This window comes from Hevea brasiliensis, chromosome 16 (assembly GCF_030052815.1).
Source record: "Hevea brasiliensis isolate MT/VB/25A 57/8 chromosome 16, ASM3005281v1, whole genome shotgun sequence".
Lineage (NCBI taxonomy): Eukaryota > Viridiplantae > Streptophyta > Magnoliopsida > Malpighiales > Euphorbiaceae > Hevea > Hevea brasiliensis.
This window is the reverse complement of record NC_079508.1, coordinates 43,721,586-43,741,533: the sequence shown is the minus strand read 5'-3', so window position 1 is coordinate 43,741,533 and position 19,948 is coordinate 43,721,586. Positions and strand designations below refer to the sequence as shown.

The window sequence follows — 19,948 nt, the reverse complement described above, 5'->3', positions numbered from 1 at the left end:
TAAATAATGATTTTTAAATATTAATATGGATAAAAATTGAGTTAAAAATTTGGTAAACTACAATCTAATATCTGAGATTTAGTTAAATAAAAAATTGAGTCCTTATAGTTTTAAAATCAAGCAATTAAGTTTTTAATATTTTAATAATAATATAAATTAGTTCTTACTATTAGAATATCAGTTAAGTGGCCTTCAATTATTGTAAAAATGATTAAAATATCTTTAATTTTATTTTCAATATGAAAACAATTCAATCCCTTAGATTTGGTTAAACCTATAACTTAGTTTTTATAGTTTTAAAATCAAACAATTTAATCTTTGACGTTATAATAAACCTATAATTTAGTCCATGTTTATATTTTATTTTTCTTTTTTTTATATAATAATATAATAAAATATATAAAAATATTATAAATTAATAAATTATTACAATAAATGTTAGAATTAGCAATAAAATTTTTTTAGTAATATTAATTTTATTGCCTATAAAACTAATATATACAGTAGCAGCATGAAAATTATTGCTAATGATACATAAAAAAGATATGACGGAAATTATTATTATTATCACTAAAAATTATTGCTAATATAACTTTTTCCTTTCAACAACAATAATTTTATTATAAAATATCTATGCTACAATTTTATAACAACATGCAACAATTCATATATTGCTGTTATAAACTTATGATAGCAAATTTTATATATTAGCAGTAAAAATAATTATTATTAAATCTAACATTTCTTTTAGTGAATATATATAATTATTTATAAATTATTATAAAGGCTCATTTGTAAATAATTATAATAATTAAAGATAAATTTGTAAAATATATGGATATTTTGCAATTAATTAAAATTTTTAAAGGCCATAAAGTAATTAATCTATATTTCTAATTATTATAATTTAAATTTAAATTTAAGTTTAAATTTAAATTTTTTAATTTAATGAGAACTATATTTTAAAAATACAAGGGTAAATTATTAATAAAACAAAATCTCAAGGATTATATTGTTTTCAACTTAAAATAGAGTTAAAAATATTTTGATACTTTTTGTTAAATTTAATGGGAAGTTAAACGACGATTTTAATGTCAGAAACTAACTCGTAAGTTATTTAAAATATCAAATACTAAATTACTTGATTTTAAAATTATAAAAATTAAGTTATAGGTCGAACCATATATAGGCATTACATTGTAGTCTAACCTAAAAAATTTAAGAAGAATACAAAGAAAAAGGAAAAGAGAAAAGAAAGAAAAAAAAGAGTAAATTATATAGACAATACTTTAAGTTAGGGATACGTAAAAATAAGATATCTAAATTTTAATTTATAACATAAAATCTCTATTCTTTAACTTAAATATTATAAAATGTCCTAATCATTGATATAAGTAATATAAAATCCTCTTTGTAATTTTTGGTATCTAATTTTTAAGTTATTTTTATTGACGTTACAGTTGTTAAATTAAATAATTATATTTTATTTTTAAGTCGACACTTATTAAGAAAAAAATTAATTAATTATTCTTTCTACCTTATAGTTCTAATCATTTAAATTACACAAACTTACAAGTTAATAATTTAGAATCTTTTTATATGAAATTATTGATGCATGAAAATAATTTTTTTTAATTTGATAAATGATATACCAACATAAATAATATAAAAATTGATTATTGAAAGTTGCTTGAGATTTTGAGGACTTATATTATTTAAATTAAAAATTATGAAATTTTATGGTATATATATTATTATTATATCTTTTTAAGCTGAGATGCTATTTATATAATTAAAAAAAATAAATAAGCAGGGGAGGGGAGGGATGAGTTGTCAGAGGGGAGTAGATGGTTGGGTGAGTTGGATAGGTGGTGCCATCAATGTAAATCATAATGGCCGCGTTCTTGTCCTACCAATGCTCGCTTTCCCTCTATTCACCTACTGCTTCTCCCATTTGACGTACGCCACCCTTTCTTCTTTTGTTTCATACAACAATCTAAAGTATTTATTTTCACATTTAATTAATCATTTATATAAATAATTTTAAATAGTGAACACCTAATACTAAATAAGTAAATATATATATGAAACTTAAATAAATATACAATTTTTTTAATAACCTTCAATGTAATCAAAGGTGGCACAGGTTAAAATTAACATAGATTAAATACATTAATTTTGGAATTAAATAAAAACCCTACCCATTAAATTTCATGTTGAATTGTTGTTAAATTATTAATGATTGGGCGTTGCATGTTGACTTGAGACTAAAGAGAGTTATATATATATATATATATATATATATATATATATATATATATATATATATATATATATATATATATATATGAATTCAAAAATGAGATACATTTTTTAGTAAAAAAATCATAATAATTTTATCAGTCACCTTTTAATCTTTATAAGCCTCTATATATATTTAGGGCATGTTTGGATTAACTGTTGAATACTGTTGATATACATATTTATACTTATTAGTGATAGTGATAGCGATAGTGATGATAATGTTTTATATAAAGTGTTTGGTAAAATTATATTTAGCTGTTACTGTTAATATGTGAAATGACTAATAAGGGTATATATCATATAATTTATTTTATTATTTAAATAAATATAAAATTATAAATTTATTATATTATATTATTTATTTTATTATTAAATTAAATATATAATTATTAAATTAAATATATAATTATTAAATTAATATATTATATTATTTAAATAAATATATAATTATTAATCTTTTGTATTATATCATTTATTTTATTATTGAAATAAGAAAATAATTATTTTTTAAGATAATTAAATAATTTTAAAAATATAGATAAAATAATAAAATAATTATTATTGTTAATAGAAAAATTTATAATTAATTTTAAGTTTTTGGATATAAATAAATATTTTATATTTTATGTTATTGATAAAAAAATATTTTAACAAAGTTGAAATACATTAATTAAAATATTAAAATTATAAATAAAAAAATAAAAATATTAATAATATTAATTTTAAAGGATAATATGGTCAAAATAAAAAATAAAACCAGATCAGCTATCAACCGATGAGAAACAGCTCTAAAAATAGAGCTGATACAAACTATCATATCAGTTGCCCATCAGCTATCAGCTCTATTTTTTTAAACTTGTCAAACACCACACAATTTAATTGCCTATCGCCTATCACCATGCACTCAATGAAACCAAATACCCACTTATTCATAATCATGTGGAATCTAAAAAATTAAAGAGATGAGCTTGTCTAGAGCTTTTCGCCATGGACACGTACACCCGTTGAACCCTCAACATTTTACCCTTTTTTATAATTAAAGTTAGATATGCATAGACATGGAGTTAAGAAAGGGACGCAAGTAAATCTATAATAATTTTATTAAGGTGCGGTAACATTCAAAATCAATGTGAGATGGTACTTACCGAATTACAGAAAATTTGCCAAGAAAGTTGGCAAGATGTACGGCACAGAGAGAGAGAGAGAGAGAGGGGGGGGGGGGGGGGTGGGTTGGGGAGTAGCGTGGTTACTGTGTGTATTGTTGGGTAGGGGACCCTGGGGGTGAATTCTATAACAGCAGCAGTATTTAAGGACTGTTTTTGTGCAGTTTCCTTTGTCTGCATCTTTATTATGTAAAGTAACAATCCATGGGCAGGGCTGGTTCGGATCTGATTCTGGTCAACTATTTATGAATCCTAATCCGTGAGACTGATTTTATTGGGTCTGAATTGAAATTAATAATTCAATTCAATTTAAATTATATTTAAAAAGAGAGCAACACGATTTATATAAAATGACATTACATAACATTACATAATCGAATTGAATCGAATTGAAATTGGCATTACCTTGTTTCGAAACTAAAATTACTCTTAAATTGAACTAAATTCTTCTAAATCGTCTTGAATTAGAATTGTCAAGGCTACTGAAGTTGTGATTCATTTCCTTTTTTAACATTAATCACCAGTAATCAAATCTACATGAATATGTATGAATTTTTTTTTTATTAATTCGAGTTTTATAGAGACTCAAATTTAAGATCTTAATTATATTCTTACAAGCGATTATAATATTATTAAATTAAAATTTAATAATAAAATTGTAATTTAAATGTATTAAAATTATAGAATTTTAAGTTTAAATTTAATTGAAGCTAAATAAAAAAAAATACACATAAACACACTTTATAAGAAAAAAAATTAATAAATAATCCGTTTAGTATTATTATTGGAGCCACTATTGAAAAAAAATACATTTATAAATATATTAGGTAGAGAGTTTAAAAATAATTTAAAATTAAATTTAATAAAATTAAAATAATAATATAAATTTTTAAAATTATTTTTTTAATAATAATTAAAAAAAATTTAAAAATAATTTTGACCCATCAACTTCAATGGGAGGATTGTTAAAATAGATTAGCGTCATCATGTTCATCATATCAAAAAGAAAGAAAAAAAAATACAGTAATTAATTAAAAAAAAGAAAGGAAGATTATGGATGGAATATAGTATAAACTAAAAGACATGAAGGGATGAAAAAGACTTAATTTGTGCTTTTAAAATAAATATGAATGATTGAGATGCTTTTCTTTTCCTCAACTTTTCAACATTTCATGCCACAAAGTCTTTGGCCTAATAGTTGTGCATTGCTTTCACTCATAAATTTCTGAAAAAGAAGTGTCGACAAATCATTAAAAAAATGCATCATCATGGATTTATGAAAATTATTTTATAAAATGACATCAACATAATTGAATTATTAGACTAACAATACAATTCTACCAAAAAAAAATCTATCATCTAATTAAAAATTAAAATTATAAAATAATTAATAATTATCTACTTCATTAAGAATCGAATTCATGACAACTGCAAAATAATAATAATAATAATAATAATAATAATAATAATAATAATAATAATAATAATAATAATTTTACTTTACCGACTTGTAATTTAATAGCAAATGGTAGCAATAATTTATTTTATTTATATGTTAAATAATAAAATTATTTCTTATATCACAAGAGAATACGTAAATTTTTTATTTATTTATTGTGCTATCAAATTTTATACTATAAAATTAATTTTTATTTTGATTAAAGAAATGGGGAAGGGATAGAAATGGAAAAATAACAAGGAGAAAGAGGGCAAAAATATATATATTTTTTAATTTAACTTGTTATAACACATGTCATGGTAACTTTTTTGAAGTTGAGTAACGTTTTTAGATAGATTATTAAGTACATTCGGTGTATATATATCATCTCTCTTTGAAAGATATGAGTTTCAGCTTCCTAAAATTAAGAATAACTAATTTTTGTCTGTAAATGAGTGCTATTTTTTAGTATTCCCGGTGTATTCAATAATTAATCATATTTTTGTAACAAATTAAAATTAAATAATTAAAATAAAATAATCTTCAAAGTTGAGTGACCATTTATATAATTTAGCTGAGGATATTCTACACACATTATGGGATTGTGCTTTTGCTCATTCTATTTGGTCCGGTCTTGTTAGGGTGAATTTATGACTTTTTTGAATGATTATGTTAAAGCGTAGTTATCTTAAAATCCTAAAGTTAATTATGGGCATTTTTCCTATTGTTAGGGGTCTCATATTTGTATATTAAATTTATAATAGATCGGATTTATGTAAGAATTTCTCTTGTTTAGTGTTGCAAACTATTGGATATGGAAATGGCAAAATTTATATATTTTTGAGAATGCAAATCCTCCCTCTAACCCTTTGAGGTTTATTCTGAATAGAGTGAAGTGAAGATATCGCTCAGGTTATCTTTTCAGCTCTTGATCTTTCGGCTCCGTCTACTTCTTGGGTGGGTCATCCCCCCATAAGATTGGTCAAGTTAAATTCAGATGGGAAGGTTACTAAAGATGGTTCCAAGGCTTCTTATGCTACATGTTTGAGGGATCACGAGGGCCAATGGTTGGGTGGTTTTGTTTGCAACTTAAGTTCTTTGTGATATTTTTCGTGTTGAGCTTTGGGGTGTTCGATCCTCAGGGCTTGAAGCTAACTTGAGAGCTAATTATCATATTATGACTGTTGAGATGGATAATTTAGCAGTTTTTCATGCTATTTTTTCAAGGAAGGTTGAATTTGGTTCTTTATTGTTGCAATGCATATTATAGGAACCCACTTGTGGGGCAACGTTGCATTTTGCAGGCCCAGCTATACACTGATTCTTTTAGCTTTATTAGCTCCCCTCTCACCTACTACCCAATCTCTACCTTCTTCTCCTCTCTCTCTCTCTCTCTCTCTCTCTCTCTCTCTTTGTAAAGACTAGGGGGACAGCAGTCAATCACAAGGAAGAAAAAAAGAACAGACCTAGAAGATCCCCGCGCACTACCAGTGGTGCAGTGAGGATCACAGGAGGACTATGCAGCAAAATAAATCCACCAGGGTCTTTTAATTTTTCCTTTTTTAATTCTATTCCCATCTTAACTTTTTTATATATACAGTTTTTTTTTCTTTGTTAATTCCTTTCTGTGGACTGACTTGAAGAACAAGGAAATATGAGGTGGAAAACAAAATTGGTTTGGATCAAATTTTGAAAAACTTTGTCTCTGAAGGAGGAAGGAGAAGAAGAAAGAACTTTTGTTGAAAGTTGAAACCCATATGGTTTTGATGGATTCACAAAGCAATAACCAAGAAAACATCAACAGTAGCAGCACTAAAGATCGCCACCACCTTCACCATGGCCAAAAACAAGAATCAGGAGACGCAGCAGCTGCTGCGGCTACCACCACCACTACTTCTCAGGGCCCATTCATGGGCTCCATCTCCAACCAAATTATTTTCCACCATTCAACATCTAACTCAAATTCTTCTGCTCTCACTACCAAAACCACTACCAAAAGACCCTCCAAGGACCGCCACACCAAGGTGGATGGCCGCGGCCGCCGAATCCGCATGCCCGGCTTATGTGCTGCCAGAGTCTTCCAGCTTACCAGAGAATTAGGCCATAAATCTGATGGAGAAACAATTGAATGGCTCCTACAACAAGCAGAACCAGCAATTATTGCAGCTACTGGAACTGGTACAATTCCTGCCAATTTCTCAACACTAAATGTTTCCTTACGTAGCAGTGGCGCTACCATTTCAGCGCCGGCATCGAAATCAGCTCCTCTTTCTTTTCATAGCGGTCTAGCTTTCTATGATCCTAATAACAGTAATGGAAGTGAAAATCGAAGAGTTATTGGTTCCAACAATACAATTTTAGGATTCCACCACCAGCTTTATCCTCAAACTCTTGTTTCCGATGAGAATTATATGAGAAAAACATATAGAGAAGATCTTTTCAAAGAAACAACAACTACACAAGAACAATCCACTGAACCAGTTAACCCCCCAAGTTCTAATAAGCCGCCAGTAGCTGCTGCTGCAAGAACCGGAGTTCAAGATCATCAAGAACTGGGTTCCATTAGACCATCAAACATTCTTGCAACTCCAGCTATGTGGGTTACGCCGGCCACCACAAATGGAAGCAATGCATTCTGGATGTTACCAGTAGGTGGCGGCAGCACCACCACAGCCGCCATGCCAGAGCCCCAGATGTGGACTTTTCCTGCAGCTGGAGTAACATCCATGCAGAGAGTAAATTTCAGTGGAGGTGGACGGGTGAGCCCGGTTCAGATAGGGTCCATGATGGTTCACCAGGCGGTAGGAGGTCAGCAACTGGGGTTAGGAGTAGCAGAGAGCAATATGGGGTTACTGGGTGATGGTGCTAATGCTTATAGCAGTAGTAGGGTTGGATTGGGGATGAACTTAGAGCAACATAATCTTGAAAACCAACAACAAGGTAGTGATAGTGGAGATGAAAACCCTACTGATTCTCAATAAGGTGAAAATAAACTTTATGATTTGGTGTGTTTTGAAGCAAAAGGTTTTTACTTTGAAAATTTTATGCTCTTTGCAACTGTTTTTTCTTTGCGTGCTTCTTTCAGCAGTCGATTTTCACCTCTCTCTCTCTTTCTCTCTCTTGTAATTGTAGAGTTGCTTTTGTATTTTTCTTAGTAGCCATTGTTGAATGCTAGCTTGCCATGTTTGCTCAGGAGAAATGGAATTTCTGTGCATATGGTTGTCTCAAATCCTTTGAGTTAACTATACCCACATTTTATCATCTCTATTTTTTTTAATATTAATTTGAAAATTTTTAAAAGACCTCTTATATTATAAAAATTAAACTGCTAGTATAATTAACAATATGAGTTATCTTAATTTCTTTGATTAAGAAGTATAAGTGTAATTGCCCATCATGTTAAAGATTTAACTCTTGATATGCTCTATCTTAAGTTTAAATTTCACTCGTTATTAAAATTTCTTATGAGTGAGTGATACATATTATAAATTTTTAGTGTAGACTCTCTTACTCTAAATTGAGATATCCTTTTATTTCTTAATTTTTTATAAAAAAAAATGTCTAAGTATAATTAAGTTGTGCAATCCTAAGTATATATGGCTCTCAAGAAATCTTTAATTATTGTTGTGGATATGAAAGGAAGGAAAGATCTTTGGTTGATTATAATATAAAGATACATTTTTATCCTGAGCAAATAATAGAGCACTACTATAAAGGAAATGGAAGACAACAAGAGATCGATGATGAGTATAACTAAAAGGTTGAGAGAAGAATATAAAAATGTGATTCTGTTCCCATTATTCTCTCAAGGAATTAGGAACCTTCTCAAATTGAAGAGTGCAAGCTGGAAGGAGGAAGGAGGAGGGGGGCCCTCCCCAAGTTACGACTACTACTAGCTACCATATTTCCACATGTCCCTTTATTAGTGGATTAGGATCTAACTTTATTGCATTAGGGTTTGCTTGGTTGTCCACTTGCAGTACAAAGGCAAGAGGAAAGCAAATGGTGAGGAATCTGGTCGCCTTCTTTTTGTCTTTTTCATATCCAATTCTAGCAAAAACATATAGACCTGGACATGGGTTGGTTCCAGTTCAAAATCGTTGGTTTAGTCAGCTTCACAGTTCGACATAGTTCTTGTTAAAAACAGTATGGAGACGGTTTCAATTTGACCCTACGTATTATTAAACAGTATGGAGACGGTTTCAGGGTGCATTGGGTGCCATCGCATAAATGGCCTTTGTATTTCATCGTACAACCTTTTTATTCACATGCAGTGGAATTTGCATTAACATGGCCCAAAAGGTAAGGTTACACAGAGAGGGCCTAGAAACATATAAAGTAAAAGGCTTAAAACACAAACTAAACAACCCAAATACAAGGCAATCCAGCCTATTTTCAACCAAGAAACCCTAGCTTTAGTTGAAGACCTTATCATCCATGCAACCCAGTGGCCCCGCCCATCTCTCTGCTTTGAGTAAGAACCGTAGGAAGGGTTGATGGAGAGACCAATCATTTGAAGCAAGAAGACAAAAAGTACAAACACAAGCCACCAAATAGGTCTCACTGGAAACGACTCCAGACCTTCCTTTTGATTCGTCGGAATCGTTAACCCGCTGGGGAGGATAATATCAAACAGTAATAATTGACTTCTCAATCTCTTATAACCTAAAAATCAGCCTTCAAACGTAAAGGATAAGGCATATGCCACTGGAGTAATCAGTGTTCATGCAAGTTTAAATCCCTTTTCTGATAGAAGAACTCTGTGTAGTTGTCGCCAACAGCATAGTCAGGATTTTGGGGTAACACTACAAGTTTATGCTGATATGATAATTTTTTACTATTAAAAATTGTGAAACAACAAATTAAAAAAATCAAAAAAAAAAAAACCTACAATTAAATTAGTAGACGATTTTTTGAAAGAGATTTTTTAGTACACAATCTGTGAAATTATCTCCTATTTGAGGTAATAAGGTATATATATAGAGAGAGATCTCCTTGGCTCCTAGAGAATTTGATGCTCATCAAAAATAATTTGTTTGACTAAGAATTTATATTACAATTATATTACAAACTTGTAAAAATTAATCTTCAAATTAAATCATTGAATAGTCTATTAGCTAATTAACCATGAGTATAACCAACCGCGCAGCCACAATACTAGACCTGAGTTGGCATCCAAGATGCTTCCAAAGCTTATCCAGAAGAAAAAAAATGATTACAGCTGCCAACAGATGTAGAATCTTCTTTTATTACATACTAATATGCATGATTAGGTTCTCAATTCTCCATTAATCACAAGAATCCAAAAGCAAATGGTTTCTATTTTTAACAGCAGCCTCTCATTTTCTTGTAGACCATGGTCGCAAACACCCACTACTGATCTTCCAAGGCTAATCGAAAAAAACAGGGAGCTAAAAAGCAAGAAAAAAAAAATGGATACTTCATAGATCTCTGTAAAATGATGGTGGCAAATATTATTTCATGGAACCATTAGAGAACTAAACCTAAAAGCAATATAACCAATAACAAAAGCCAACACCACATTGCATCTCAGCACAAATAAAAGATTTGACTGCAAAGCACCATGTTAAGCTGAGCATATTAAAGAAAGCAAAGTATTTGAACCCACAGAATGGATTTCGTTACTGTGTGATATTATTGAAAAAAAAAAGTGTTTAAATCCTATTTGCCAACACTGAATATTGAAAACTAACAGCAAAAATAATCATAAAGCACCCAGCTTAGGAATACCAACAGTTCCCAAGAAATGAATTCGAAACTTGCTCCTATTATTGCACCAAGGTGTCATGACTTAAGCAGAAGCAGTCTTTTTCTGCTGGAAAATGACAGCATAGACAGGAACAATGACACCAATGCTGAATGCAGTGAAAACAGCAAGAGGCATTTTGATTTTCTGATATTTCATCATGTCCAAGTTGTACATGTGCTTTGCATGAAGGTAGAATGGTTCATCATGGCCATGTGCATGACCTCCCATCCTCTTCACTCCTGTTGAGTGGATGCCTCTGTTCACTGTCACAGGAAACCACAAATTACTTCCATTAGTTCAGCCTAATGCAATAAGATAATCATTGGCATAAAAGACCATTAGAGCCACTTGCCAAGGGTAGTTAAAACCAGGTCATTCTCGTTCTCAATAGAAAGATTCAACTTAGCTAAACTTTAATCTGAAAATAGTTGGGCTTGTTCACAATTCTTTTATTTTAAAAAGTAACAAAGAGGAAAAGGTTCATTTCACAGTAGGATATTTCAACATTCCTAAAAATCATTTTGAAGTGACTCAAAGAAACACTAGCTCATAACTGTCACAAGAACTTGTACCATGACAGGGTTTCTAAATTCTACCATCAATAATTAAAGCAAAACTTGTTTCAGAATAACTCACATCCAAATAAAAAACCAGACCCCTTTGAAGACATGACCTCAATTAGACAAATGCCAATATTATACAGCCTCGCAAAAAGGGAAGGGGGGAAAAATGAAAGAGCTAAAACAAAGAGAGGAAAAGAAGTCACAATTAACCAAAGAAAATACTCGATCGGTGTTTCTTTCAGTGATTAACTCAAGAATTACAACTTTAGCAAGATTCCTGCCTGCATCTCTAATCACAAACTGAAGATTCGAAATATTTTTTTCCTTAAAAGTTTACTTGCAATGGCAAATCTATCTAACTAGCATCTGCCAACAACACTTCAGTACCGTTAGCAACATTTAAAATACATCCAGCAGGAAGCATAGGTCATATAAGAAGTGCAGAAATCACATACTCCATATTCAGAGAGCACAATCATTCAGAATAAATCACAGTTCTACACACACTGTAGAGTGCAACTATCCCTGCCCCCCCCCATTGTTTCAATAACAAAGTGACTTTCTATTAAAATGTTACCAAGGGGTCCTGAATTTATTTACAAAGACAGGCTCATGTACATGATGAAAAATCTATTATGTCCGCAACATCATGCAAAACTTAGGAATCTATAAAATCTGCAGCATCCTGCACATCCAAAAAAAAAAAAAAAAAATACAGACCCCCTGCACCAACAGGGTAGTAAATGACACCAACTCCCTTAGAGACAGCTTCAACTCTGTATTTCCAATTTCCAAACCAATTATCATAGCATAAATTAAACAACAATAAATAACTCTGACCATGGACTAATATAAACAACTGCCCAATGAACCAACATAAAAGCTAGCAGATTAAAATCATTTATGTCGCTGATAAACTGCATAAAAGCTTGATAACTTAAATATACAGCGCACCGCACATGTTAACATCAAGGAAAACTCACTTCCAGAGAACTCTCTATCACCATAATGACATTAAAATATAAAGAAAAATTAAAAATGAATTAACACTATTGTACAATATAACTTTAGGTGATACTCGTCATTTGCATATAAGAAGATTCACAATACACACATAAGGAGGGTTGTCTGTTTGCATGTGCATCAGGCCAGTCATGGACTGACATGATCACAAATTAGATGCAATAAATTATAATCAACGTGGGCAACAAAAATGTGGAGGTGCTAGCATGCATTCAATAACTTATGATTCCCAAAAAATTCCATCTGCCATTATCTAAAGATCTTCTACGTTGCCTATATCCAATCCGATAGCATCAGAATTAAAGAGGAAAGAGTTACGATTTTTGGATTCAATAGGAGTTCTACATGTTGAGGTTCACAAACGAGATGCTGATGTTCTGTTGACATAAAAAAAAGAACAGATTGCAAAACTTTCTAACAGCGAACATTTTAAATTTTTCAGATATCATTTTGATGGGAAATTGATCAAAATGAGTAAATATATATGAGTGTGTGTGTGTGTGTGTGTGTGTGTGTGTGTGTAGCTTTTATTCAAATATTAACATTTGGAGTTGGTTTTGGTCTGTGCAGCGGAAGTACCAAGGAACCATAGCATTAAATTTACAGATACAGAAAAGAAGCAAAACCTGAAGCTAAAAAATCACAAATTTCCAATAAGCCATATACAAATGTCCAAGTATTCTCAAATTCTTTTGCTGATCAACTCTTACGAATTCCAAAATGCATAAAACGAATTCCAAAATGCATAAAACAATAGATGCATTCATGTATGTGTATTTGTTGCACAAGCACTTATGAGATTAGGATTCTAAATTCTCTAACTTCAAATATTAGAAAGCAAAAACTAACATAATGCAGACACCCCCTCAAAACATAAGAATGTGCAAAATACTATGCCACAGCAATAACTAATGCAATAACTAATTCCCATTTCAACAGACAGTAAGTTTCAAAATAAGCCTGACATACCATAAAAACAGACATGAGACAAGATCAATTCAAGATAAAACCTATAGCTCACTAAAGTAATTATTCAGTGCATCTAGTTCAGTTAAAAATAGGGCACCGCCTCTTGCAATCATCTAGGACTCGGAAGCTAAATTGAATTCATAGGTGAACGAGGTACATTATTCTCCCATTCTATCATATGGATGAACCATCACATTTCATTAAAAACGTAAAATTTAACAGCAATTTCTAAGCATTTCTATTATAGGAAGAACAAAACTTAGTCAAATAGAACTCGCCGATTAAAAAGCATCCCCCGGAGCATTAATTCCCTCTTCCACAAAACATCTAGTAAAATCCCACAATTTCACTTCAACCTGATGACAATTTCTCAAATCACAATCCCAGGATCGCATACACTACTGATAATTCCCTGGCACCCAACAATTATCAGATCCAAAAATCAATCCAAATCGAAATCCCTTCATTTATCTTCCAATAGAAAGTTGAAATTATTAAAAACAAAAAAAAAAAAAGATTGGAGTTTGAGAGAAGCCACCTGACTTAGAAAGAAACGACTCAGAAACGGATAATAACTTGGAGGCGGATCTGAGACCGTTGTTCAACGCCATCGGGGTTTAATCTCCAGCTCCGCGCACAAATGAAGACAGTGACGACTAGCTTCGGCTTTGGCTTTGGCTTTGGCTTTGGCTTTGGCTTTGTTTTGTTAAGCGAATAAGAAGGCGTCGTTTTGTACGCGTGATTTGCGTGACGCGGAGTTGCTAGGGCTGCGACTGCGAGTTTTATGCAGCGATTAGGAGTCTGTCTTTTGTTGCCCAATGGATCAGGTCCGCCTCCAACCCCCAAACCAAATTATTAAATATTTATGGTCATGTGCAATAATTTTTAATTGAGAGCCCCGTTAATGAAAGGTTATTAATTATTTTTATTAAATATTTTATTTTAGATTAGTATATAAATAATTAATTATTAATAATTAATATTTAATAATTAATTATTAATAAAATAATTTATAATTATTAAAACAATTACTATTATTTAATATAACCTATATCTATTATAGAAAGTAAAAAAAAATGCATAAGATAATTGCACAATAGGACTATTAAGTATAATTATTAGGCTAGAGGTATATTACGTAAAATTATTAGGTTCAACTCCAATTTTTTTTTTTTTTTTTTAAAGTTGGGATTGCGTAAGTGTGTCTTAATTTTGAATGAATGATTAAATGCTAAATCAAGTCAGGCTAATATTTAGCTTTAATCATAATTTATTGAAAAATAAATTAATAATCATTGATTTAATTAATGGATGATAAAAATTATTTAAATTATATTAATTAAATAGTATAATTATTAATATAAATAAATAAAATATAATTAATTAATTTTTAATTTTTAAAAATCAAAATTTTAACATCATGTGAATATTATAGAGTTTGGATCAATAAAAATACAATAAATTAATTGTACTAGAAATTTAAATACAAGTACATTTTTCTAAATGGATAATGTGACCCAATAAACTTGTTTAATATGTGTTATAATATGATCCTTTTACTTTTATACCGCATACTAATTTACTCTTTAATTTAAATGAAAATTTATTTAAAATTCTTAATAATTAATTTTATGAAATTTATTATAACTAAATCAAATTTTATTAAAATAGATATAATTTGTAAATGAATTTTAATTTTAAAATTATATATATTTTAAGTGATAAAATTATCTTTTTATTATGTATTATTTTATTTATTCTAAATACAAAATTCATTTCATTTAAAATGAATTCTATATTTAATATAAAATATATCAAACAAAAAAAATTTATTTGTAAATGAATTATATCGGGGAATTCATTTACAAATGAAATAAATTTTACTATAAAATTGAACCAAATAGGATCTAAGACATTAATTCAATATGTTTAGTTCTCTTAATATAAAAAAATTAAAAATAAAATTATATTCATACAATAAAATTAATTATGTAAATGAAAAATTAAGTAAATGCAGTTATTATTTGATAAGCCATTTATCAATGTAAGTAAACTCAATTACAAGTGTATAAAAAAATGTGTGTTTATAGAACTACTAACTAAATAGTATTGTAAATAAGTTTGTATTTATCTTGATAATTATATAATATTAATATGCGGTACCTATCATATTATCTCATCTACTATAAACCTAGACCTAAGATATAAACATATGAAACCTATATCTTATGTTTTAGATCCATATTGAATTGAACTGGGCTTAGGCAAGAAGAATCACTCGTATAAGAAATGAGATATAGTGATAAGTGTACACTTCCCACTTATTTATCAATTTTAGTAATAAAAGTACTTCCTTGGGCCTATTTGGCTTAATTGTTGAATACAACTGATAGTTATTAGCTGATAGCTGTTACTGTTAGCTGATAGCTAGTAACTGATAGCTGATGATAGCTATTTTATGTTAAGTGTTTGGTAAAATTATATTTAACTGTTACTGTCGATATGTGAAATGACTAATAAGGGTATATATCATATAATTTATTTAATTTTTAAATAAATATAAAATTATAAATATATTACATTATATTATTTATTTTATTATTAAATTAATATATCATATTATTTAAATAAATATATAATTATTAATCTATTATATTATATCATTTATTTTATTATTGAAATAAGAAAATAATTATTTTTTAAGATAATTAAATAATTTTAAAAATATAGATAAAATAATAAAATAATTATTATTGTTAATAGAAAATTTTAATTAATTTTAAGTTTTTATATATAAATAAATATTTTATATTTTATATTATTAATAAAAAATATTTTAATAGAGTTAAAATACGTTAACTAAAATATTAAAATTATAAATAAAAAATAAAAACATTAATAATATTAATTTTCAAGTTAAATAAAAAAGGATAATATAGTCAAAATAAAAAATAAAACCAAATCAACTATCGGTTGATGAGAAATAACTCTAAAAATAGAACTGATACAAACTGCCCCCCGATGGTCGATTGCCCATCAGCTATCATCTTTATTTTTCTTAAGCTTGCTAAACACTATAATTAATTTCCCTGTTTTGATGTCCATCAGCTATCAGCTGTACCAACATGTAAACTAAACACCCCTTGGTCTTGTTGCATTCTGCCCTGTTCATAAATTGCCTTGATCTTCTGTAGTTCGCTAGTTACATCTCTCATTTTCATTCTTTCTGCTGGCAGTTCCATTGAGCATGCAACTCCAATTCTCAATATAGAGATTAAACAGGGCTCCCAGACGCTTCTTCCTTTTTCATCTTCATATAAAATGCTTGGATCCACACATTCCATAACTCTATCAGGAACTGATTTCAGGACGCTGGTATGCAGATTTAGACCATCTTTAAAAGAATCATCAGTTGGTTTCTTTCCTGTAAACATTTCCAATAATAGAATCCCATAACTGTACACATCTCTTTCAATAGAAACCTTTTCACCCATGCCACATTCTGCAAACAGATTCAATAGTAAATAATATGTGATACTGTACACACACGCGGGCACACACACACACACATATATAGAGAGAGAGAGAGAGAGAGAGAGAGAGAGAGAGAGAGAGAGCAGTAAACAAAGTTGAAGGGAAAGAAAATGCCTTACCAGGAGCAACATAGCCAATAGATCCCTTGATTGCTAGAGAAGTGCTTGGATACTGAACAGCCTCATCCGAAATTGTCGAGACAATCTCAGCCAAGCCAAAATCTCCAATGTGGGCAACCATCTCCTTGTCCAAAAGAACATTACTTGGCTTTAGATCACCATGGATAATTGTTGATGGGCAGCCATTATGAAGGTACTCAATTGCAGAAGCAATATCAATAGCAATGTTAAGCCTTTGTATTAGTCTCAGATTTCTTGGTTCTGTTTCTTGTCCATCTTCCTTATGTAACCATTTCTCCAAGCTCCCATTAGTCATGAATTCATATATTAGAGCTTTGAAATCATTGCCTTCAAAGTCCATGCTAGAGCAAACACTCAGTAGCTTCAGTAGATTTCTGTGCCTAATGCTTCCAAGAGCTAAACATTCTGACAGGAAACTATTTGAAGCTCCTCTTTGCTGCAGGTTTAGAACTTTCACTGCCACTTCCATCCCAAGTTGCTCAAGAATACCTTTATAGACAGTGCCATAACTACCAATACCAATTATGTTGTCCAAAGAGAATCCTTTTGTGGCTTTGTAGAGTTCTGCATAGGATATTCTCAGAAATTGGTTCTCAAATGATGGCATGGAAATGTTCTTTTTTCTAGCCTTTCTTTTCGTATGCCAGAAAATGAAGAAACACGTCAATAGAGCCAAAAAAGTTGTAATAACAACTACTGGGATTGTTACTTTCAGTGCAATGGAGAGGTTGTTCTTCTTGGACTTGGGGAAGGCACAAGAAGGAAGGTCCAATTCAGTAATACCTCCACAGAGACCATTGTTTCCCGTCAATGCAACTGCACTTGCATTTAGAAAGACCCCACGGTTTGGAACCTCCCCTTGGAGCTGATTAAAAGACAGATTTAAATAGTTCATCCCGTCAAGGTCAGCTAAAGAATTAGGTATTCGTCCTGAAAAATTGTTTTTTGAAATATCAAGCTCTTTTAAACCTTGTAAAGCACTTAAAACCTGAGGTATCTCTCCTTGAAAAGAATTTCCCTCTAAATGAAGCTGTTCCAAACGCAAACAGTTGCCAATAGTGTTTGGAATCATACCAGATAATCTATTGTCGGATAAATCCAACTGTACTAAATTTTTCAGCAAACCGACTTCTGATGGAATAGGACCTGTAAGTGCATTAGCAGCTAAATTGAGGGAAATTGAAAGGGAGGGAAGGCCGATAACCTGTCTGGGTATAGAACCACTGAGACTATTATGTGAGAGATCCAACTGGATCAAGAAATGACAAGTACCAAGACCTGGAGGTATGCTTCCATTGAAATCGTTGAACCCCATATAGAGATAACTCAGCAAAGATAAATTGCTGATTGACGATGAAATGGTTCCAGTGAATTTATTCCTGCTCAAATCCAACATTTCCAACCTTTTAAATTTTTGAAAATCAATAAGTACATGACCAGTGAGATAATTGCTGTCAAAGAGGAGGAATCTCAGATTTAGGAGGTTTTCAATACCCAAGGGAAGGGCATCATATATTTGATTATTTGACAGAGCTATATATATCATGCCTTCGGAGAGATTGGCTATGGAATTGGGCAGAGTAGCTTGGAAAAGATTTGAAGCTAAATCCAAGACTATTAAACTGGAGCAATTAGTTAGAGAATCAATGAAACTTAAGTCATCATGTATCTGATTATCAGAGAAGTCTATCATTCGAAGATGCGGCAGCTTTCCAAGGTGTTTGGGAAATAACCCAGAAAAACCATTAGAAAATAGAGCTACTTGTTCAAGAGCAGAAGCATTTGACAATGAAATTGGGACAGGTCCACTAAACCTGTTGTCTGCAAGTAGAAGAGAGTTCAGCTTTGGAAGAGTGAGGCCTATATCAGAGGGGATGCTGCCTTGCAGTTGGTTAAAATCCACTGCAAGTGTATGAATGCTAGAGATGTTGAAGAGGCCAGCAGGAACCTCTCCGATTAGATTATTCTCTCCGATCGTTAAAAATCTCAAGTCCCTAAGACGAGAGATCTCCCATGGAATCTTTCCTTGCAACCCATTTGTTCTTAGAGAAATTTGCCTAAGAGAAGACATATTCCCAATGGAGGAAGGAATTATTCCTGAAAGGTTATTTCTGGACAAGCCTAGAGCTTCAAGCTTTGGTAAAAAACCAAGCTCGTAAGGTATGTGACCCTGGAGCTTGTTGTCTATGAGATTAAGAAGATAAAGATTAGAGCAACGAGACAAGTTGGTAGGTATATTCCCATCAAATGAATTGTTGCTCAGAGTTAAATATTGCAGGCGTCGCAGGCGACCAATCTCTTGTGGGATTTGGCCATGGAAGCTATTGTTTTGTAAACTGACGTACCTGAGGAAGGAGAGGTTTCCTATATAGGGTGAAAGTGACCCAACCAAGCCTTGCGAGTTCAGGTTCAACGCTGTGACCCTGTCAGGATGCCGCCGACTACAAGAAACGCCATACCAGTCGCAGAAGTGAAGAGAATCATTCCAAGAACTCAGAACGCCAAAGGGATCTCGTCGAATTTCATTTTTGAAGGATACCAATGCAAGTCGATCAGTCTGGTTTTGCAGGCAAGTGGCTAGTTTGAAGAAGAACAAGAAAGCAATGCAAAGAGACCACCAATTCATTGCCACAGCATTGGTGAGAGCGAACGACTCTTGCACAAAAATGATTTCTACTAAATTTTATTTTAATTAAATTAGAATTTATTTTATATGTTAAGCCAAATATTATTTTTAGGTTTTGCAAATTCTCACTTTATTTATAATTTTTTATTATATTAATTTAAATTTAATAAATTTAAAATTTTTTAAAATAAAATTTATATTCATCAATTATTTTTTATTTTTATTGATTCTCAAATGATTTAACTAATAATAAAATTTCTGGAAGAAAATTTTAATTATATGAAATAAAATTTAGTATAATAGATAATCACATGTATAATTATTTATAATGATAAAATTCAAAGTAAAATAATGATTTATTTTTCAAGATATTAGATATTTTTATTTTTATTAATAATAAAATAAAAAAATACAACAG

At 30.5% G+C, this 19,948-nt stretch overlaps 3 protein-coding genes across 4 annotated transcripts; 1 reads left to right on the top strand and 2 right to left on the bottom strand.

Annotated features, from left to right (window-relative positions):
* The first annotated feature begins 6,287 nt into the window (after nt 1–6,287).
* LOC110647729 (transcription factor TCP23-like) lies at nt 6,288–8,166 on the top strand. Its single transcript, XM_021801688.2, has one exon. It carries the CDS (start codon nt 6,663–6,665, stop codon nt 7,884–7,886), a length of 1,224 nt encoding a protein of 407 aa, XP_021657380.2. The 5' UTR covers nt 6,288–6,662; the 3' UTR covers nt 7,887–8,166.
* Nucleotides 8,167–10,472: 2,306 nt separating this feature from the next.
* On the bottom strand, nt 10,473–14,047 carry LOC110647731 (uncharacterized). Its single transcript, XM_021801690.2, has 2 exons — nt 13,769–14,047; nt 10,473–10,938 (listed from the first exon to the last, which is right to left on the bottom strand). Exons 1-2 carry the CDS (start codon nt 13,839–13,841, stop codon nt 10,718–10,720), a joined length of 294 nt encoding a protein of 97 aa, XP_021657382.2. The 5' UTR covers nt 13,842–14,047; the 3' UTR covers nt 10,473–10,717.
* Nucleotides 14,048–16,103: 2,056 nt separating this feature from the next.
* On the bottom strand, nt 16,104–19,573 carry LOC110647727 (putative receptor-like protein kinase At3g47110). Of its 2 annotated transcripts, none has more exons than XM_021801681.2 (2): nt 16,884–19,573; nt 16,104–16,732 (listed from the first exon to the last, which is right to left on the bottom strand). In XM_021801681.2, exons 1-2 carry the CDS (start codon nt 19,528–19,530, stop codon nt 16,335–16,337), a joined length of 3,045 nt encoding a protein of 1,014 aa, XP_021657373.2. In that variant the 5' UTR covers nt 19,531–19,573; the 3' UTR covers nt 16,104–16,334. The 2 variants fall into 2 exon arrangements, with proteins under 2 accessions (XP_021657373.2, XP_021657374.2); XM_021801682.2 differs by having other exon boundaries at nt 16,104–16,654.
* Between the last annotated feature and the right edge of the window lie 375 nt (nt 19,574–19,948).